Source organism: Amia ocellicauda, chromosome 9, assembly GCF_036373705.1.
Source record: "Amia ocellicauda isolate fAmiCal2 chromosome 9, fAmiCal2.hap1, whole genome shotgun sequence".
Lineage (NCBI taxonomy): Eukaryota > Metazoa > Chordata > Actinopteri > Amiiformes > Amiidae > Amia > Amia ocellicauda.
The window spans coordinates 15,907,115-15,930,683 of NC_089858.1; the positions used below are offsets into that span (position 1 = coordinate 15,907,115).

The window sequence follows — 23,569 nt, forward strand, 5'->3', positions numbered from 1 at the left end:
CTTTATCATGTCTCTGACACCTTCCTCACTTGCAGAATCAGATGCAGTGCGCTGGAAATTGACTAGCCTGTCCTGAGCTTCTAACTCCACAAGGCACCCCTCCGCTAAACCTGTCAGGAGCCCGGAAGCTGGGTCTCCATCCAAACACACTTGTTTTTTTAATGGTGAATGAGCAGTGTGTTTACAGAGCAGGCTTCTGCTTTGATATGGTCTCTCTCTCTCTTTACTGTGATGTTCTTGAGAGTATGCAAGAACAGGGACGAGAAAAAATTGTTCAGTCTTCAGATGAGCAAGTAGGCTGTATCTTCATCCTCTTTGATTGAAGGTGGTTATAATCCTTGTAGGAACCTGGCAAACTATGCCTTTTAACTCTGATCTGGCTTCTCTTATACCCCCCGCCCCCTGTCCAGTGTGTTCAGTAAGTTGTTCTGCACGTGTTGCACAAAAATATATTGCTTTGTTTTATATATACATATATAATGTACACTTGCAAACAAATAAGGACCCTGTGCTCTGAAGGCTGTTTCTATCTGCACATTATAGATTCCGGATCCTTCACCCCACAGAACACGTCCAAGCAGTTCTTTTTGTAAAATTCACTCAAGTCTTCATTTTGTCTGGGTTACAACTAACCAGTCACGGTTTGCAAAGAAAAATGGCTGCTGCTGATCTTTGAATGCAGTCATACTTCACAGAATGGGCACTGTAATAAAAAGTGACTGCTAATCCAATATTACTACTGTATTAATCTGCAGCCTCTAAAGGTCTTCTTTGTCCAATAAATATACCTTAATAGTCTTGAGGAAGACCAATATAAATAACAGTCTGAAGGCAATATTATACTAGGGCAGATTTTCATTGAATATTTTATAGACATGCATTAGGCTGATAACACTTTGTATTTAATTACAATGATTTTTTCCCTATTATTTATTCAGGTTTTATTTATTTCCTGTGTTGTTCTTTGGAAGTAATTTATTTACTTTAACACTGACAATCACCATCTGCTGAAATACATATGTGTGTTCGGTATAGCTTTCAGTTTCTATTTTTATTAAATAAATCGAATAATAATAACTCTCCGTTAATAACTTTATGTAATATTCTTCTTGTATTGGGTAATGACTTGCTTAATTCCCTCCCCATAATAACGTCCTCCCCCCGTATTTTCCGTTACAATTGGCTGCAATTTGCTTCTTTATATTACTTGTCAATTATAGTTTCAAGCAGAATAAATAATTCCTGTATTTGGTTTAAATAAATGTTTCACAGTATGCACTGGACTCAAGATGGTTTCATTTACCATTCCAAAACCAATTTAATATTGTTTTTCTGCAGAGGGAAAATAAAATTACATTTCTGCGCTTCAGCCATTTCAGCTCCAAAGACATCTTATTGTGAACTACGCAGCTCTCTTTGGTGTTTTGTCTTTTATAGAGCTTGACTGTATAACCCAGACTGACAATCCTTTTGGGACCAGGTAAAATAAGCCACATGGTGAAGTCTAGTATCAGAGTAGTGAGAGGAAAGGAACTGAACCCTTTTACAAATCTGAATAGAAGAGATTTCTAGTTTCTAGTAAATAACTGTAACAATATCTGCCTGTACAGCTCCTGTTTTACTACATACTCTTTTGGATATTAGACTAATTTCCTGCTTGGTCTTCAGCCTAGAGAGTGTTGTGTCTCTTAATAGTTTGCCGCATCTTCCGTTTAATTTTCTAAAGGTGCCCAAAAGTCGGCTGTTTATGCCAACTATTTCCAACAAAGTAGCCCAAAAAACTTTAGAGGGTGATTTCAATTTCATCTGCTGTAACAGAATATGCAGCTTACCCAGTGACGAATCCACACATAAAATGACCAAGTCTTCACAGGACAGCTCTTTCTGTAGAACATATCCAGAGTTTAAGTGTCCATGGGGGTAGAGAAAAATAAAAGAAAAAGAGCAATTCCAGAAGGCCACTCTGACCACCAAACATGTGGTTTCATTCATTTGTGGCAGAAGTTGAATATTTATTTAATATGTGTATTAAAATGGGAAAGTGGTTTCTTTGTAGACTTATTCCAGAATTGTACATGGATTGCATCATTGCCGATGTGATTTTATTGGCCTCAAAAGTATCTTTAATGAAAGCGGAACCACCCTTCCCTTTGGACATAATTGGATCTTGCATTTAGGATGTTCTAATAAAGACCCAATTAGTTGCATTACAGCTGGCTTCCATCTGTGCATTTGAAGCGGTTCTGATGTACAGTATGATACAGTACAGTACAGCCTAGAAATTCACCCACACTGTTCATGTGCAGTCCTAACACTGCAGATTTAAACCAAACTGTTTACCAAAGAGCCACACTGGTGTTTGTAACTCTTACAAAGACTCGGTCTAGGAGTGTATACCTCCCACGTCTGGAAAAAGGTTATTTAATTCTTCGGACACCTTGAATGATTTGTTTCTGCACTTGTACTACGCATTGTAAATTACATTTTGCACTTCTGGTCTGAGCAGAAAAAATGGCTTATAAATAAATATTGAAGGCTTTAAGAATCTAAACATAAAACAAAATGCCAACAAATTGTGCTTTTCAGAAAAAACATTCCGAAAAACAAAACCACGCCAGATGTTTTTAATATTGTTTGAGAAATTACAATGTTCCTTGAATTTCAGGTTCTGCTTTCTTGAGAGAATGAATGGAGGTAGTTGTTGTCATTTGCAAAGCTTATCTTTATTCTGAGAACACATTTTAACATGGGCATTTTCCAGTCTTTATATTATTGTGGATAATTTTGCGAAACCTCATTAAAAATGTATTTTCAAGGTTGAGGATCAATATTGGACTGCCAGTTTTGATCTGCACAATATATGGCCTGGAAATGGTGAATTGGCACAAACCACAAACCTGTGCTTTTAAAGGTGGATTGAATTGATATGCAAGGCGACAGCTGCTCTCATGGTTTGATAGGTTATTTTTCTCAATGAGCCACGAACCCCACAAATTAAACGACAACCAGAAAAACAAAACTATTCATATTTGTGTGTGTGTGTGTGTGTGTGTGCAGATGCTGTGTACACTCTGCTGTTCCCCTTTCCAGCGAGTCAGACCTGCCCGCTCTGGACTGTGTTGCCGGTGCCAGTGACACTCATTGGCCTAGTTCTCTGACTGGTACTTTGCCCAGAATAACACTCTACCGCTGTAATGGATGAGTTAATATACAGATTATAACATGAGCAGAGAATGGAACCAAGGATGTGGAATGGCAGCTGGGACTATTCGCTCCAGCAAGAGCCAGCTCCTAATGGAGATTTCCCTGCGCAGATTGATGATCAGTGTTAATTGATTGATCCATTGATTCCGTTACTAATAAACTGAAAATATACTTTTTTTCTTTTTTTTTTCCTTTCTTTCTTTTCTTCCGTCCATGTAATGGCCCAGACAACCTTCACTTGAGCTTCCTCGACACCTGCAGCAGCTTGAAAATGAGCACTATTTAATGAGGCACGGGAAATTTCCACAAGCTGATAAAGGGGAAGAGAAACAGAATGATTATTGTATCAGAGAGATTATGGGGAGCTGATTAAAGTGTTCATTTCGAGTTATCCGAGGTTAACCTTCCATAATGAAACACTGTAAAAATAATGATACGCTGAGCAGTTTTATTAAGGCTTCATGGCTGTTTAACGGTGCTGGGATGACCTTCAGCATTTGGAGGAGCTCATCAGCGAGAACATTCAGCACCCTTGTATTTCAGGAGGAGTGCATTAGGTTTACTTGTGTAAATGCATGGTGGACGTTTAATTTGCCTGTGCGAGCACTACTGCTTGGCACACTCATGGTTTGATTTAATGAGTTTTAAATATAACCCTGTTTTAATTTTCCTTACCCAGAGTAGGTAAAACCCTGTAAAATGTAATGGGTTAATTCGAAGGATGGGCAGACCCCGCTATCAGTCTGAAACCTTTAGGTGTCAATGGAGCCGCACCCGCTAAATCAATGTGCAATGTGTAAACATATTGACACACATCAGTTACCGTCTTGTAAATAAAATAAAGCCTTATACTGGGTGTAATTTCACACCATAAATGTGTGTAAAGATGAAGATTCACTACAGCAGAGCAGTATTAAATTTGATGGAGAGAAACTCTTAAGTGAAATGAAGTGAAGCTACATTCTCCCTCACAAATAACGGAAGGTAAACAAAACTAAGCAAGACTCTTACACAGTAAGTTTTTATATGTCAGGGGGTATTTGTGTAGGATATTATCTCCTTGTAACAAACAAAGGAGGTGAAATCTTCACAAATATAGTTTGTTTGTGCAGCATCTCGGCAGTGGCATTGATCATTACTTATTTATTTTATTTATTTATTCAGTCACTGCATAGCTTTTGAGTAATTATAACATTAAAGCTGCATCAGACCCGCGAGTCCCTTAAAAGGCATTACAGTCAAACAGAGGTAAGCCTTTAAACCATACAACCTTCTTCAAATAGCAAAGGCTAATATATGAGCATTACAAGCCAAAACCTCCAAAGCATTTAATAATATGATTAGATATTTAGCAGATGCTTTTAGCCAAAGCGACTTGCGGAGACTAGAGGATAAACTGAGCATTAACAGCCACTGCATGCTGTACTGCTGGACCTACGTCTTCTGTCTCATAGGAGGGAGCAGGACAGACCGGTTCAACGGTCGGCTCTGGGTGACCCAGACTGAATCGGTGACAGGACCAGGACTTGAACCAGGATTGTCCTGGATGTTAATATTTAAAAACCTTTTAATAACTATTTTAAAGTTATTTTAGTTTTCTGTATAAGATTTGCTCATGTTATTGCCTGTGTTTACTGAAGTGCATTCTGAAGATTTCACAACTGTTTTTATTTTTTATTTATTTTTGTTACTTTTTCTTATTTTCAGCAAGGTGAACAGTCAAAAGCATCTGTCCAAATAAAAACAAACCATCACATCCGGGCTTCTTTGTTTTCCTTCCACTTCATTTTTTTTTTTTTAAATGTCATCTCTCCTAAATAAAAAATACGTCACACCACTTGTTTTGTACTTTGGTGGTATTAATTGTTATTTAGTGCTGTTTGTTTAATGCATCTTTTGTTCAATAGCCATAATTGTCCCTTATTGTCAGGGCAGTAATTGTGTGTTGATTACTTTAATTATCCCTCTGGATTAGTTTCATGCCTTGTGGGCATTTTGAATTTGTAGACTCAAAAGCAGGTTAGTTAGTTGCAATTCCAGTGTGCCTTCCCTACCTATTCTGTGAAAGACATTTAATTATAAATGAAATAAGCTCCTGACAGAATTAAACAAAGAATGGTTTGCCGCACAATATTGTAAGTTAAGTAGGTGTGCCATGTCATTACATAATAGGTTGCCTACCCATCATAAACATTGACATTTTCATACAGGGCAACCAATTAATTAATGTAATTCATATTCCGAATTTTTATGTTGAACTATGATACTGCATTGTGATCCAGAAAGGAGAGACTTTTCTCTATATCCCACTATATTACAGCAGTAGGATACCTGCCCCATTTTGAGGCCAATCTACAGTCTGAGCCCCAACACTATCCAACACCAGAATGTCAAGCTAGACTCACACAAATCTTCACCCAATTCAGTTAAGTCCATAGAAAAACAACCCCAACCTTAACGAAAACCTAAGTTTACTGGGCACTCTAACCCAAACCCTAGCCCGGACCAAAATGTAACCCTAATTATTATAATTTCACTTCAGTGAGTCTTGACCACTGTGAATCATGTATATGGCTATTGATTCTCTGTAGTCTTTTGTGACAAAGCTAATAAGATCTTCACAAACGATTGAGAAATGAATTTCCTGCCCTATTTATGGTGGCTCAGGTTTTCATTTGTGAATTTGCTTTATACTTGATCTAGCATCCAGTTGTGAAGTCACAGAGATAATCTCTATAATTAAAGATACAGAAAATAATAGTAATGTTGTATGTGACCTGGGGTAGAATATTAAAGTTGCTATTGGAGTGAAGCATCGTGAAAAGGAAGAGTTGTTCATGTCAGACCTACTTCTGATGCGTCATGAATTTATTAATTTGTCTTTCTTTTACTTGGCCATTAGGACTCAGATCAGGCATGTGTAACCCTTGTGTTTAAAGAATTAAACCGCAACTGCACTTCTGAGATTTGCATGTGTTGTTTATTGGGGGGGGAGTTATTTTAAGAAAGATATGTGTGTATGTAACATTTAGCCATAGTTATTTATCTATTTATCAACTAAGGAAATTACAATCCTTTTAATTTTCTAATTTGTTTTTGGAAATGGGTTTCAACTATACTGAATGGTACATCTCCTCTCTACACAATAAGCCTATTGTCTGCTGACATCCACGAGCAATTGAAAATCGGACCAGAATGCACTGTCTTATCACACAGGCTTGTGTCATGTTTTTTTTTTTTTTTTTTTAAATACTGCTAGTACAAATAACCTGTGCAGCTTAGGTATTTAATGAGTGAACAGTAGGTCCATTTATAATTTAAAGGACGCTGTAGTAAGTGAGAGCTAAGAAGTAATTCCCCTATGATATACTTGGTAAAAGCACAAGAAAATGTTCACTTTAGCAGCAACCATTTTTCAGCGTATTCCAAGATTTATCACCAAGTAATTTGATAAAATGAATAGTCTTTACCCCCCCCCCCCCTATTTGTTTACTTATTAATGGCACTTTATGGTGTGCCACTGTTTCAAAACATCTTGATTTTGTGGCTGGGAAATCATTACAGTCTTAATTGCACGTGGGTGGAGATAATGGAACATCTTGTTGTTTAACCTGCTGTTTGTTTTCATTTTCAGTGCAAAATATTTTAAAGGGAACTAATTAACAAATAGTATAATTAAACTATCTGCATACTTACAAGATGTCTCATAACAGGCAAGCCTCAAGCTGAAGTAACAAATAAATACATAAATAAATAAATAAATAAATCAAAGTTCTTATCCAATACACAGACTCCCCTGAGAGTTACCTTAGTGATTTAATTAAAATACAGAAGTATGCGTCTTAAAGTATAGGTGCCCTTAATATGATTACAGGGGACCGTGTCTAATTGTTGCGGTTTTCATTACTATTCTGCTAAAAACGATCACTCTGCCATTTCTCCCTTCCATGTTATGAGATTTTAACAATCGATTGTGTAAGTGATGTTATGGAGGTGTTTTTGCAGCCTCCAACAACATGGGCATGTTGATGTTATTGAATGAATATTAGAGTGAAGCGGCAAGCTGGGTGAGCCATTGTAAAACGAGCCCAAAAAGCACTACGAAGGTTGAAACGGTTCACGGTTTTCATGTACTGTTAGTATTAATCACAATCTTGTAGTGATTTAATCTGTGTGGCATCTGAGCAACGGGCTCTATACCAAATAAAAATGGATTCAATTGATTGTTTAGTTGGTATAGAAGGGCTAGTTGGACTGTTGGTCAATTTCAGATGTTTAAAACATGGAGAACAAGGTCATAGTTGTTGAATTGCAAACCTACAGTTTTGAATGGGATTGAGTGATACTGTGGGTTGTGTGAAATGCCTTTAATTTGTGAATAAAAAATGCAATTACAGGAGGGATTGACAGTCAATACTGTGAGCTAATTGGGTCGATCTCTTTAGTGGTGATTAATGTACAGATTAATGCTCTGTGTGTGAGCATTGTGTGTGCAGCTCACTGTTCTGCTTAAAGGAGGGTAAAGGATTTGACGACAAGAACTGAAGACTTTATTTTTCCTTCGTTTTTTTTTTATAAGGCAGTATTGGGAATGTTTCCACTTGCGGTGCGGTTGTTTAGATTATAGGCAGATCATTATCCTGGCAAAAAGCACATGTCTCTCATTACCTTTGAAAGAGTCTCTGATTAAGACCTATCATGAAGATCACATTGAGGAGATCCAGGGTACATTGTTAGGAAATACAACAGCTCCCTGCAGACCCTGTGCTGACAGAGATGCGAAAAAGCAGGTCAAACGAAAGCCTAATGAAGATGAATGAAGAGAAATCGCTGTGCAAGAGACATGTGGTGGGAGCGCAGCCCAGGCCCCCGAACGCACGATGGATCCTCACAGCGTCATTTATCAGTGCCGTATTTAGGTGAAGAGTTCACACCAGATTTCTCATTTTCCCTAAGAGGAGAGGTCAGTTTTCGGGTTTATGGCCTTGGCACAATGGTTTCTGCTCTTCTCTTTAGTAGCAAACTGTCTGAAAGCTGAGCATCACAGTGCCAGTACCAGTGTTTGCAGGTGGTGATGTACATGTTATGTAGAAAGCATTAATAACTGTTCATAGCTGGCCTTCAGTCACGCTTACTTGCAGGTTATTAACAAAATGTAGGCTACACTGTTCACAGAGATGACTGTGCTGTCAAAATATGATTCTGCATTGGTGGTTTTTATACATGTGCATTTAACTGTACAATGATGCAACTAATAAACCAGAGCGTGTTCAAACTGAAAACCAGCCGTGCAGCAAACCATCCATGATTGTGCTGTAGTCTCTCCTTACCATCATCGGATGAGATTCTGTAACTTGGTACAGCGCTAAGCACTGCTTTCATTAGCACTGAAAGGGTTAAAACAATCTTTAAGGCATATTTTATTGTGATCCAGTTTGACAATTTAGATTTCTGTTAAGTTTATGAACTCCTAATTTACCCTCCACTGAAACACACTGCAGATAGTACTTGAACAGCAATATATGATTGAATCCATCTCACCAGTTTAGAAACATGCCATTTTAATTTATTTTCCAAAGAACTTTAAACTGAAGCAGAAGCTGGCGATGCTGATCGCACGAGACCCACACAGAAAGTGTTGTGAGTGGTCAGTGTACAAGCCTGCTTCGGCATCAGATTATTTTTTTGTTTGCAGATTTTTTTTTTTTTCCTCCATGTTGTTCATTTTGGGTGTGTTAGCTGTGGATAAATAAACCATGAATCAGTCCTACAGTGAAGCAGCAGAAGGCTGCCCTTTGATCAGGGTTAGGAGACAATACTGTCTGTTCTGGTTTGCATTGTATTATTCCTTCCTTCTCACCTTTCTTCATCCTGAACCTGCAGTGGAGCCCTTCTTGGCTTTCTGTAACGAGGAACCACACAGGATGGTCAGGCAGGTTCTCGGGTTTCTGCAGACTCTGTGTCCTCCAGGGTGAAGGTATCCCCAGATTTTATACTGCCTTCATCTCTGTGTACAATGTGACACTTACCACCCTTGCCCGCCCCCCTGAAGAAAAAACAAAACACCCGATCATTCAGTGATGTGTATCAGTTGTACACACACATTTGATTTGTTTTTCTTAATGCAGACAGGCAGGGTTGCCATGTGCCGGGCACGTTTCAAGACCCGTGGACAAATCATTGGTGTCTGAATTGCACCCCATTACAGTCGTGCTGTCTGGCCGAGCCCAAGCTGAAAGATGCTTTGTGTGAATGCTAATGATGATGCACAAGGAACCTGTATCTCATGACAACACAATCTTTGTTAAACAAAGATTTCTTGCTTGGAGCTTTTCCTACCAAAAACATAAGTAAATAACTTACTGGGAAGTGGGAATTAACTGGGACATGCACATTCCGATGTAATGCAAGTCTTTCTTGTAACGGTAGAGATTGCACTAATCTCAGAAGACATTGAATGCTCTACATTTGATTATAGCCCCAGTTTGAGAGTATGCATTGACTGAGGACCCACTGAAACTAATAGTTTTATTGATTATGATAAAGTAAGTGCTCAAAATATTTGTAGTTCAGTATATAATATGCCCACCTTCCCTCGAACCCCTTTTATTTTATTTTGTATAGACTTTGTATTTTTCTATTTCTTTAATAACCACACATGACTTTCCTATGCCCAGTTTGGCCAGTGTGCTGTGGTCACAACACTGCTTTCACAGACTGAGTTCTACTGTTTAGGACGATTGGTACATATATTAGTGGCTAATGTAAATGACTAACTTAATGTTCTCCTTCGGGAAATTCGCAATGTACTTAAGGTAAAAGGATTTCATTTTGATAGTTCCCTTGCCACTGCAGTGGAGCATTTCTTATGAATGATATCTGTTGAATGCCTGACCCCCCCCCCCCCTTTAATCAATGCAGTGCTACTTCATCAGAGATCTTCAGTGCATTCTCTAAAACTGTTATTTTATATTGATAACTAAGCCTGCAAACTGTGTAAAGTCTCCATGCATGTCAATGCACTCTTTACTAGAACCGTTGGCTGTTTTAATTCATTAAGCCTTTGCATTAGCCTGCTTCATTTTTCCAACAGTAACCATAATGTAGGTTAGAATATACATGTACATGTTATGTATGTATATTTATACAGTGACAGACCTAAAGGTACATTCTGTGGGTATTAAAATTCACATAATATACTGAGTGCACAAACTGAATATTGTTAGTAACAGCTTTAACTAGAATGCTAGGAAAATACATCTAGATTCACCTGTAAAAGATTTATTTAAAGCTGTTAAAGGCTTATTCAGTATTAGCCAGTTATCCATTATAACTAGATTGTTTTTTTAGATGCTAAAATGCAGTTCTGCAAAAACAAACACACCAAAAAACAAACAAACAAAGAAAAAAAGATTAAAAAAACATTGTATTAAGCACAGAGGATCTGAGAAGTCTCAATGGTTGGGCATTTTTAATGGGGTGCACGTTTAAACCATTAAAAGATCCACATGGCTCTCTGTGAGCAGAACACCTAACTGCTGCTTCAAAAACACAGGTGCCACATTAAGTGAATAGAAAACATCCACAGCCATATGTTTCTATAATTTAAATTAATTTGCTACAGTCATACTGTTAATCTTTAGCGACTTGTTGATCGGCAGTTTCCAGACACATTTCTGGAAGCAGCCCAACTGTGTTTCAGCTAGGCCTCTGTCAGTAGCACCAAGCAACATTGCCACAAATTGGAATCTTGTACAGTGCTGGGAAGAGAGCCAAGATTTAAATTAGACGGTAACCTTTGCTCCCTGTATTGCTTCTCTTTTCCAGCTGCAGGCAGATCCATTTGTTTAATACAGTCAGCCCTGTAGTGTATAATAGACTGATATATGAGTCACTGTTCAGCAGTTTGTGTTTCTCAAATTTATATAGATTGAACAACTGGTTAGGATTGTACGTGCTGTAGTTTGTGTTACAGGAAACAACCAACCGGACCTGGGAACAGGCCATGCGTATCTATATTTGGATGTTGGGTCTTTTTTCATACATATTAAAGGATGTTCTTGGTTCAGTTAATAGAGGCTATTGGCATGAAATGGGTGTCTTGTTGGTGAGAGTAGCTGTGAATGGTCTGCTGTGAGATGTCCTTCATTTTATGCTGGGTTTGTGCATTTTCAAATTCACAGTTTGGTAGTGTTGTTTCTTGATTGTTTTTGTTAAAGAAAAAGGAAATGTAAAGGAAAACTTTTAGACAAATATTGGAAATATTCCTGCATCTTGAGGTTGAGGTAAAGCAATGTTACTGTCCTTGAGAATGAAGAAGTTAAGCGAGCAGTGAAGAAGGCTCCGATTTCTTTAACCACAAAGTCTTTATTTAGACCAGCTTGCTCCTGACTTGTCCACCTGTCACAGTAAGCAGAGGACTAAAATAAATCAAGAAAATAAATACATTTGATGCAAGAGAAATGACTCTCTGTGTTTCTCTGCAAAGACCTTTTCAGATCCAGTGTAAAAAATCCCAAAACAATATTTGCTTTGCTATTTGGCAGGTAGCTCTGGATTCCTCTGATAGTATCTTGAACTTGAGTTACATCAAAGGCATCCATAGTAAACAACCCAGGACGTGGCTGGAAGGCAAATTGAAGGCCGAGCATTGTGGTTCTGTACACGTCGGCCTTTGTAAGGACACAGAGCCGGGGCCAAGTCTGTATAGGCAAAAGCCAACCCAGGGATTTACAGGCCCTTGGTGGTGTTTAAGCCTTCTGTGGCCAAGAGCCAGCAGATTTTCACCCCGTTAGATCAAAGATTAATCATTTTGCAGCTTTACCATTATTTCTTTATTGCAAAGTTTCTTTTGAGAAAGCTGACCTGACTTCATAAACCATGTAAATGCGAAGGGGTGAAAGTATACTATGGGAGCTCTGTATTCAGTATGTTCTTTCATATATTTCTATTATTTCTGGTACATTAAAATTTTTTGTTATTTTTCTCAACAACAAAGTAGTGGTTAAACCAATACTGTGCTCTGGGTACAGTATGAATGTTACACAAGAGGTAAGGTGCAAATGGAAAAGCAAATGTGCAAGTTCCCACCAAAAAACCTGTGTGCTTCTTCCCAGATGTCTGCAAATTGTACTACATTAAACCACTTATGCAGTTCTAAACAACCTACGGTTGAAGTGAGCTTTGGCAGTTTGTCTGCAGTTGTATGCACCCCCCCAGACACCACCCCCAAGTTGCCAAAGGGATCTTCTTATAACCGGAAAACTTTCCAAATAGGCAATTAGAAACCAATTATCCACCTGTTCTCCCTTGGAATTTGCACCTTGGGAGACCCAGAAGAGGCCTTATCCTTGAGGGCTGTTTGCACTCTGCTGAAAGCTATAAAAATGTTTAATGCATACTTCCTTGTTCTGAGATTATTAAGAAGTTCTTACTGATGCTATCATGTACTGCAGGAATCTGGATGAGAACAAGTCTTTGTTTAATTAAATTTTACGAGATGTCTTAATGCTGGTAACGCTAAACTAATGTTGGAGAAACCTTTACTGTCACTATGAGACTGAAATATAAAAACATACAAGCTTATAACATTACCTCCCCCCATTGCGCAATGCCTACTGGCAGAATTGAACCCGTACCCATACTTTGATGCCTCAGGCTTGACAGAGATGCAGAGAAAGCAGTATGTCTTATGTGATGTAGTTAATGCATTGATTGGCAGCTTAGGGTGGGCATGTTTTTGGTTCTGGTTAAAGGCTCTTCTGGTTGTGCCAAACTGCTTCCCCTGTGAAATGCCTTTTTTCATTTTGCATGTGCAGTAGTTTCGCAATAGGGCCATAATTATAGCAGCAGCAAAGCCTATATCAGATAGAATCAGCAAATAAAACTGCACATAACCGACAGGATTAACAATTTATGGAACAGTGTAATTTACAGAACGGGATCCAAACAGTAGTTAGAAGCAAATTAGATGCCAGTCAAAGATTATTAGTGTAGGAACAGCAAAAAACAGAACAAGAAAACAATACAGTATCTTATCTCAGTGCTGTCAGTCTGATACGAGCCAAATCTCAGAAGACTGTAACATGCTTAATACTTTTTGCACCAGCTAATCCAGTTTCCTGTGGGTCCTTCTGGGAGAACATAACATAAGATGTCTGGCAATCTTCTTATAATGCTCATTTAAATGAAGTCTGCAGGCATTTGCAATGCTGTCTAACTGGACTTTGCAAAGGCCTGAGACTTTTGCATCTGAAATTCATTTTGCTGCAGAGGCCCATAATAATCTGTAATTCAGCACATATGCTGCTGCTAAAATGTGAACCGATGAAGGCGTGCCTGTGATATGTTACTGGGCTGTTGAGTGTATGCTTTTATTTTATCAGTGTTTTGCAAAACAAAACCTTAAAATCGATCAAGTTTCAGGTGTTGTAAATGTGCTGAATATTGGTATGAAAAGTCAACCCTGGGTCTGAAGTTTACAGTAATCCCTTTGTACTGAAAGGGATCTCGAATATTGACTTTCTATCGTGACTTTTTTTTTTTTTTTTCTGTATAGAGTAGAATCTAAAAATTGAGGTCTAGACTGGATAACATATTAAAAATCGACCAGATTGCCCAGCACAACACTAAGATCAATGGGCCACTGGAGGCAGTGCCTATGACATCCTCCTCCATCTCTTCATTTGGTAAAAAAAATAATAAATAAAGTAAAAAACAAAACCGCAACAACCTTTTAATCTCTGTTACACTCTTACCTGTTTCTAGTGGATGCTAAAGAGGAGGTGCTTGCGATCTGTAACAGCCTGTTCGATCACTACCTTCCTGGTACAATCTTGTGGAAAATCTTTTCTTTCTTTGGAACATGCCATTTACTCTTTTACGCTTTTGAGGTTCCTCCTTCACCACGCTTTTATTATTATGTTTCTATATTGCATCTGAGGAAAGGAGAGGGGAAAAAAACAGGAAACAATTATTGGGAAAACATAAGAATCGGTGCAAGACTGAGAACAAGCAGTCAGTGGCAGAAGTAGAACCAGGTGGCGATGTTCTTTCTATTTGGTATCCCTCAGGTCTGAGTGTTTCTGAAGCGCTCGTCACTGCGGTGGTGTGACGCTGATGCACACAGTGACTTGATAGTTTTAAATTGGCAACTACAAGAAGAAACTAAACCTTGGAAGGATGTTTCAAAGTTCCTGTTTTTTTATATTTTTAAGAGAGAAATCGTCTGCCACCTCCCAGTGTTAATATTAGATCCTGGAATCCCCGGGAGCAATCGTTAAGCATTAACAAACTTAAAACATTATTACATAGATACTGCCTGCAGATCTGATGAAACCAGTGCATGGGCATACTATGCTTCTTAAAAATTGGTGACCACAAAGGGTGACTAGTTTGAACCTGTGAACCGCCCCTGTCCCTGTCTTGACTATCTGACTTGGACAGCTGCTGGCTAGTTGTTAATGGTGTTGTAGATTAGTTCTTATTTGTCCAGGACCTTGAAAATCAAAAGGTAACCTTTCAGTGATTATATTTACCTAGCAGCAGCTGGAAGAGGGAGAGAGGGGCGGCCGGGAGAGGCGCAGCGCTTGTCTGGTCTCGTTGAAACTTCTTTAGAGTAACTGGGAGCAAAGCTGCCTTTCTGCCCTGCCTTCAAAAAGCACTCACGGTTGGTTACAGATGCCTTCTGGAACATTTTATTTCTGTTCTGTATGATCACTTGAAAAGCAAATTAGCATGGAAATTATCTTGCCAGAGTGAAATCCTGGGACCTGTAACTTGTTTTGATTATAGAGCACAAGCTGAACTGTAAAATTGCTCGCCGGCAGCTGATAAAATTCTGTAAAGTTTAAAAGCTTAATTAAGGTCGTTCTGTTGGGATAATGATGCCAGGATTAGGACGGATACCTGCTGCCTACCTGCTGCACTGCAAGAACAAGTCTTTATAGGATATAGTATCAAATTAAGTCATTTTCTTTTCATTTAAACATTGTTAGCTTCTGGAGTTGTTGATGCATCGTGTCAGAAAGCAACAGCTTTCACTAGTATTTTAATTGTGACTGGTTATGTCTTCCATTGACTTTACATATGGACTGTCTCAACACACAACCAGTTCTAATGCAGTCTGTCTGTTTTTGAGAATGACATCATCAGTGTACATGGGGTTTTGCTTATTTGTTTGTTTTGTTTTTATTTTTTGAAACTGTGCCCACAGTTAAAATGACCTTTTTTCTTTAGGGAAGTGAAAATGTGAGTTCTACCAATATTCAAAACAAACACACAAACAAACCGAATTAACTCTTACAGACTGAGAGGTTGTCCAGTGGGTTTGTGGTGGGCTGCTCTGATATTTTTGTGAGCTGCTCTCCAGTCTATCATGGATAAACAGATACATAAAAACAGACCATAACATGCATTGCTGCTGGAATTGAATTACAGAGCATGGTGTATCAGAGCATGTAGAATGCAGTGTAATGCAATTAATTAAGATCATGATGAATTAGGATGAGCAGTGCATTATACACTTGTCTTGGGTTTTAAAATGTTGTGCTGACAAAGTACTTTGATTATTCCACCTAGTTACCACATGTTTCTTGTCGTCTATATATGTGGAAGGAAAGCAACAACAGTGTAAATACTGATTTGTTAAAATTAAGAATATCCTCAGGAAAACCTTTCAGATGCAGACTCAAGCGACACAACACCATCCCATCACAGACCCATTCGGAAGCCGTTAGGTCGCAGTTTTCTGATATACATTTGTTAAGTCTTGTTAATTGGTGCCATTTAGTTTCCCTCTCTAGGAGTGTAGTGAGAGCCTGGAGGCTTTTCAACAGGAGGCCGTCAAAAAACCTTTCACTGGCTCCTTGAAGAAATAAGCAATTATAGGAAAGGCTTGATTTATAAGCAAAGCTCACGATGACTGTATGGAAGAAAATCAATGAAATACAGTGTGAAGAAAATAACTCCCCCTTGCTCATGTAATCCTTCAGTTCATAAAAAAACTAATAATGTCTTGTATTTAAAAACCGGAAAGAAAATCGACAACATGGGGAAGTACATCACACTTGACCTGTTTTCAGAAACAATTTGACAGATAAATCAAGTGAAGGAAATGCACACTATCAGCTGATATAATGTTGAGGAAACTCTACCTTAACCCTTCAAAGGCTTGTTTGCCTTTTAAAGTGCTTTTTAAAATCTACAAATGTACAGAACATATTTTTGCAATTTACACACTTGTTGGTTATCCTGGGCACGGATGGAAGCACACGAAAACAAAGCGAAGGGCTGTTTTCTTTCTCATTTCGTTGTGTGTGGTTCTTCGAGAGGTTTGTATTACAAGGCTCCTTCAGCTATTGAGCCACTTTGATAATAAAAGCTTTATATCCCTCAGCAGTTTTCAGCTGGTCCTCGTGTGCTGCCCATTCGGTTATTTTTCTGGTCAAATGGTCTGTAACCTACCTGGATAATCTTCATAAACACTAATTGATTACCTTGCCCATCCTGTAGAATGCTTATCGATCATTACCCTACATCAGAGTACGTTTTGATTGCTGTGCTTACATTAGCAGCAAAGACTGTTGCTTGGGACCCCCTGTTGCTGCCGGGATGCTCTGCGTGTGGATTGCGTTGTTTGTGCTAATAAGGCTGGAGAAGCATTAGTCCAGATTCTCATCTTTTAATTACAGACTGTCCATTGTCTGTGCTGACCCATTTTTGCCTGGCTCCCCACCAGCAGCCCAGACTTCAGCATCTGACTTAATTTAATTTGGCATTTTGTTCAATCAGACAGACCGTGAACATGATTAAAAATAATAACAGTAATAATAATGATAGTTGCTACTTCTGAATCCTCATTAATATTAGTCTTAGTTTTTTCTTTGCAAACGTTTAATGGTAAAGAAACCGAGATTTAGAAGATTATATATATATATATATATTATACACACACACACACGTTTTTTTTTTTTTTTTTTTTACACAAGTCATCAGACACTAAAATCTCTTACCTGCATGGTTGCATATCCAGTACTGGCACTCTTAAATGAATACCTGTCCCCTTTAACAGAGTTTCATTTGGTAAGAAACTGACATCATGTAGAAAGTGGTTCTAATATAGGGTTTGAGATTTATGATGTCATTGCTCTACTCCGTTGAGGTCAAACAAATATCCACGTCTATATTTCTCTCTGTCTTTAATGTGACTGACTTAAGTGTAATGGATTTTGGATCAGTTTGACACTACAGGTTTGCGCAGAGGTGAAATGACCTGGAGTAAATAAAAACCATTTAAAAAATGATGTGACTGAAATGTCTGTGGAATGTGTGCAGTTGAAGGTTACTAATGCGGCATTGGTGTGGTATATGTTGCTTTAAAATGTCTGTAGAAGGTCTGTACACAGTAGATAATGATTTTGTTATCTAGCTAACAATGTAAAATGGATACCAAGAAACAAAGAGACACAATAGACTTCATCCTTCTTGTAGCTGCATAAATAATTTTGTGCTGGAGCTGACGGAGACTTCGTCTGTCACATGCATTAGGTACCTCTTTTTTGTAATCTTAAGAGAGAGAAAAGTACAGTGTAACACTTCATACATAAGCTTCTCCAAGGTTAATTACTGCAGTGCTGTGTCAGGGGGGCATACAACCTAACTCGGCTAAGTCTAGTAATAAAGTTCTGGAAACCGGCAAAAAGTGCAAAAGTCTCTTAAGAAGCTGGTTCTGGCACTGTAAGCTTCACTGATCTACAGGTGTTCCTTAGCAAAGGTTATATTTTTTTTTCGGGCTGTGTGTAGACTTAGGCATTGAGCTCTGATCCAATTTAGTGGCAAAGCTTCAGGTAAGAGCTTTGTAAATGACTTAGACTACTGACGCCACCTGCTTTGCCAAATGCTGTGGGCCTGTGCTTCCCAACTCATTGGTGCATTACGCTGTTAACATTGTTACTGATTTTTTCACGTTTCTCCAGGGGATATTCTAATTAATGGATACCATTCGCACTTGATTAGCTGCACTTCCTTCGGTAATTACATTCACGTACTAACTGCTCAGAAGATGTTTTAAAAAAATATAATAGATTACAAAAGCAACACAAAAAAAATTGCTTACCCATTGCTCATTTCACTTCATCTTAATTTGTTTCTGCTATTGTTTTCAGTCCTCAGTAGATATCATTTGACTTTTATTTTAATTTGTTCCTTTCATTATTGTGAAGAGAAAATATTTGGTAGGAAATTGTGTGTTCTGAATTTGCATGAATGACGATTGGGTTTTGCTAAAACCTAATTAAAAACGGCATGTCACCTTTCCTTACCTCTTTGCTGGCAGCGGGGAATTGTTATGAGTTGGCCACAGAAAAGTACTGTGCTAAAGGCACAGATGTTGGACAATAATTCTTCATTCTGTGCTGCATTATTCTTACCTGTCATTGCAGTTCTGTCTTGTAGCAAGACTGTCTGTCTGCCATTCTGCCAGGAGGCTAGTTACACGGTGGCTGTGCAGTCACAGTGCTGCTTTCTTATTAAAAGCTCTGCAAAGTAATGTTGCTGCTCAGGAAGGCTCGACCCAGCACCACTGCCTTCACTACAAGCTTACACATCCTCCCAATATTTGGTTGTTTTATACCTTGACTAGGTTTTCCCTTAGGGTTGCTTAAAGTTAATAAGCTATTGCTGCATCTTGCAACTTTGCTTTGTGATGCAAACATGTCATTAATTGCCATCCTGTGGCTATGACTAGCCATCGCAGATACTCATTACTTTATATTGAATTTGCTGTGCCTCTGAGCCCTCCTGTGTGTGACAGTTTACCATAACGGCATACATGACAGTTTAAGAAAATAATTGTTTCACTCTGAATCATACCTGACACACTACCAAACATGAGACAGTGTCCTTGATATTCCTGGTCTTTACCACATTGTACATTTGCAGGTTGTGTGTTACTAACAGCTGTGTTGCATTCTACAATTTTTCACACCATATATGCAAGTTTTTCTTTGGGGGTTTTGAAATGAAAATATATGTACGCTGTAATTTGGCGTTGTAGTATCTTTGTTAGATAACTAAACCGCTTTAATCAAGGAATGCTGTCATACATTTAAATATTTAGTTTGTGTATCGAGGAGGTTGGTTAAAATGTTGTATGTGTAATCTGATTTTAAAATATTTGAGTACAGTTCCTGATGCAGCGAAATCCTTTATTTAACTGTGATTAATATTTACGTGGAATGTGTGGTAGACCAGTCTAGCCTTTGAAAGCTGTAATCACACACACATATTTGCTTATTCATGGGCTACAGATCAATATCTATTGGCAGTACAATGTATGAACCCTCAATACACATAAGCACAGAATTAAGAGATTTTTCCTTTTCACAAATAACTGGTGCTTTTCCAGATGCCATTCATTTGTAAGGTATCTTATTCAATGTGGAATTAATGTTGAAAAATGTAATGACTGTCTTTTTTTTTCCTCTTGCAGTTCGGGAACAATAATAACTACATGAACATGGCAGAAGCAAACAGTGCCCTTCTTGCAGCCAGTGAGGCAAGTATTTCTCTCCCTTTCTCTGTCTCTCCCCCTCTCTCCCCATTTCTGTTTGATCCTTTGTGTGCTGCGCTGAAGACAGAAATGCACAGCAGACAAATGAGATTGATTCCCTGAATCAGAATGCCTTTTTTATTTTTTTTTATTTTGTATGAAGTGCAAAATAAAAGGGGATTTAATGTGAAGCAGAAAGACTTGACACTTCTCCATTACCCAGTCAATCCCGCTGTCCTTGCTTGATGCATACACTGGTGAAATGGGACGGATGGCCAATGGAACGGCAGAAAAGACAAATGGCGGCTGGGGAGCAGTGGATCTAAACTGTTCCATAGGTCAGGGGCTGAGTCAATGTCTTTATTAAAATGCAGAGTGCCACTCGAGACACGTTTAACAGAAGATAAGTCTTGGTCTTCCAGATCGGGGGACATTGCTGTACCATATGACTCGGGCAGTTTGACCTGCACTCGTAACCTGCGGTCTGGTCGATACATGTTAGGCCACCGAGCTCAAGACTAAGCACCGTTGGGCCCTGTAATGGACACTGAGAAAGGCCAGAGGAGGCCTCTAGTCCCACACGGGGCGGCCTCGTCCATCTTGCTGATGGTCCATTGAGCATTCTAAAATCACAGGATGTAATTATAAGCAAATTAATTGAAATACTAGGCTAGACCTGCCTCCTAGTAGTACATCTACCAGTTAATCGTAATTTTTAAATATATTATACATAAATGGAGAAGTAAAGGAAAATGCCAATTGTTAAATCATCAGCTTGATTTAAAGGTGTTGAATAAAGATGGTAATAATCATGATCCAGACTTTTTTTCACTGTTGTTTGTTCTCTCCATTACCCTGTATTTTTATATTTTTTCTACAACTTTTTAAATCTATTTTTGTCAGATTTGTTCCTTAAGTTGGTAAATACACAGGACAAATAAGAAAATAAATCACAACCAAAGGGTGGGACATACGTCTGCAACAGTATTAACAGACTCATACTAAAGTCAAAATGCAAATCTTATCAAAGAGAGCCACATACCAACACACAGGCCTAATCCGGTGTTACTGGCAGTCAATTAGACTGTACTTTGAAATTTCTCACCTCCTGTTACTCTCATTAACATTGAGATATCATTAGAAATCCAGCTCAAGCAAGGCTCATTAACATAAAATTAACCATTCAAAATACGTCAAGGACTGATGCTTCCCTTTGAGCACACAGTCGCTCTGAACCCTTTATTAAGATTGGGTGCATGGGCAGAAGGCTTTGGTTTAAAGCACCACTCGTTTCTGAGAACTTCAGCCTTAATTGCTGGAAGTATCAGGGTACACTGATGTGCCGGGGTTTGGAGTTGGGGGGGCTTTGTTAAACGTGCAGTTTTTTGCGTTGTCCACCTGCTCTCGCAGTAGCTCAACTTCAGAGCTTTCGGACTGGATTTCCGCTCGTCTCGTCTCAGTCACTGCCGCTCCTTTGTAGGAACAGGGCGGGGGGTTCTCGTTGGCGCAGGGAGACGCAAAGACCTCCTGTGCAAAACCCAATCTCTTCACTCTGGAGAGATGGGAGTAAAAGGGCAAAAACTCAATGCCTATAGGGATACGAGGCTGAATGCATAGGATACAGTGTGTGACTGAAGACAAAGGCTGTCTCTCAAATGTCTTCTTTCACTGTCCCACAAAGTGTGTTAATAAACACATCCTTTTCCAACATGCATTTGGTTCCCTTCACCGTACTTGATCCTGTCTGAAAATATAATCCCTCCCAGCCATGAAGCAGCATTGTCCTTTTTGGAGCCTTTGTTGAGTTTGGATTGTAAGCAGTGGCTTTATCAAGACTGCTGAGCATGAGAGAGAAAAAAACATAAAGAAAAAACAACACGGTTATTTAAACTACTTCTGACCTGGTTTTGTAAAGCATGGTTAAAAGCGCTGGATAATGATCTATAGTCGCTCTTGCCTTCTTGTAGTGCTCAGCTGAGATGCTGTGCAGAGAGAGTAATGAAACATGTTACTCTAAAGATTGCCTGCATCTGTGTTGGAGAACTAGGGGTTATTGAGAGTCTGCATAATGATATTAAGCTTGGCTCTTTATTAAGATAAACACAAAGCCAACCTGCAGGAACAATATGATGGTTCATTCTTTCGCTTTCTTTCTTTTTACATGCAGACGTTTGAATCAAATGTCGATGAAAGCTGTGCTTCCACCAGCTGTTCAGAAACAATTTAATTCCAGCTGTGCTAACTCTTGGTGTCAGGCGTTGGCTGTTATGTGTTGATATAACAGCCCTTCAGATTTGCATTTTATCAAAAGGAACAAATGTTTCTAGTGTTATGGTGCAGATGGCACTCTACTGTAACACACGCATTCTGAAAATTAAACGTGTAACTGTATAGCACGCATTTTAAAGAGGGATTTAAGACAATGTACTGTTTATTGTAACTCAGCCTGCGCAGGAATTAAAATCCTACATTTTACAGTCTTGTACTTTCACACTAAAATGAGTTTTCTTCTCTGTTGAAATACTATATTAATCCACTTAGTGTATTGGCCTTCTATACCGTGTGTGATAAGAATTCTGGCTAAGGCCAAGCAGAGGTCACAAGTTATTTCTGTCTACCATTTAAATTCATTTTTTTGTTTTGTTTAGCATCGTACCACTCGAAGGCATTTGCAGCATTAAATCCATTTGAGGAAGCAAAAACTCCCATTTGAGATTAAGTTATATTGTAAAGAAAAGACCACTACAAAAATGTGAAAAAACATCTTTACATCTTCTTTAACTTATTAAGGCTGCTTCAGCGTTTAACCTTTCTCCACAAGCATACAATTTCAGTTTGTTTTTCTGATTTCTGCCCCTAAACTAATTAAAGCAGTATAAAGTGGTAAGAGTTTTCCCACATCTAACCTGGACTGTGTGTAAAACACTGGTTTGGGCATTCACTGCAACACAAATGGGAAGGAGGGGGGGGATCTAATTGCACCATGACTAGAATTAGTGTTTATCTCTTGGTCTAATGCTATATTTCATTAAGCGATAATAGTGAGCCAAATGAGCCGCAGATTAAAGTGGTAGCTGTTGCTGCAGAGTGTATCCTCCATGCAGGCCCTCCAAATGCACCTCTGCTATTGCACTGTAGCAAAAACCCTGACAAATATCTTTGCCAAATCTGTTTACTTATAGTTTCAAGGCCCTACTTAGCCATGCAAGTATACTTTAAAGGACATGCTTTTCATTTAATTAGTGCTTAGTTTAAGAAAGATTTAAGGAGTCGTGTAAAGTCCGTTTTCTCCATTCTAATAATTCTCAAGATAATTGAATGGAAAATTGTGCAACTTATTGCCACAAATATGCCCTGTTAATAAATAACTGGAGATAAGTTTATTCCGTGTGAAATAAAGCAACTGTTCTTGTTTGAAATCTTTGCAGCCGCTTCTGAAGCATAATGTGATGTTATGGCCCTGACCATATACAAACTTTGGCCCATTGACAGATTCCAAATAGAGCACTGATGGGTTTTTGTTTGACAGAGGATTCCTCCTCCTACTCAAATGCAAATCTGCCATCATCCAATTTTTTATTTGCAATTGGTGGCTGGGTGAACATTGTGCTGTTGTCCAAGCATGTGTATGTAATATGGTCCCAAATTTATATATGTGTGTTTTGTGTGCATCACAATCAACATATATGCTGGAAGCCGTCTGAAAGCTGTGAGTGTTTATATGGTGAGGGGGGGAAAAGCCAACTCAAATATTATAATTAATGTATTTCTGACAGGTCCTGGAGCACTGCAGAGCAGCAGCTGCAATTGAAATGG

General features: G+C 38.6%; 1 protein-coding gene across 1 annotated transcript in view; it reads left to right on the forward strand.

Moving 5' to 3' along the window:
• The window catches only part of tox3 (TOX high mobility group box family member 3), a 52,923-nt gene that overhangs the window by 13,142 nt on the left and 16,212 nt on the right, over positions 1-23,569 (forward strand). The window contains exon 2 of the mRNA XM_066713442.1: positions 19,694-19,759. Coding sequence (XP_066569539.1) covers positions 19,694-19,759 — 66 coding nt within the window. The remainder of the gene's footprint in view (positions 1-19,693; positions 19,760-23,569) is intronic.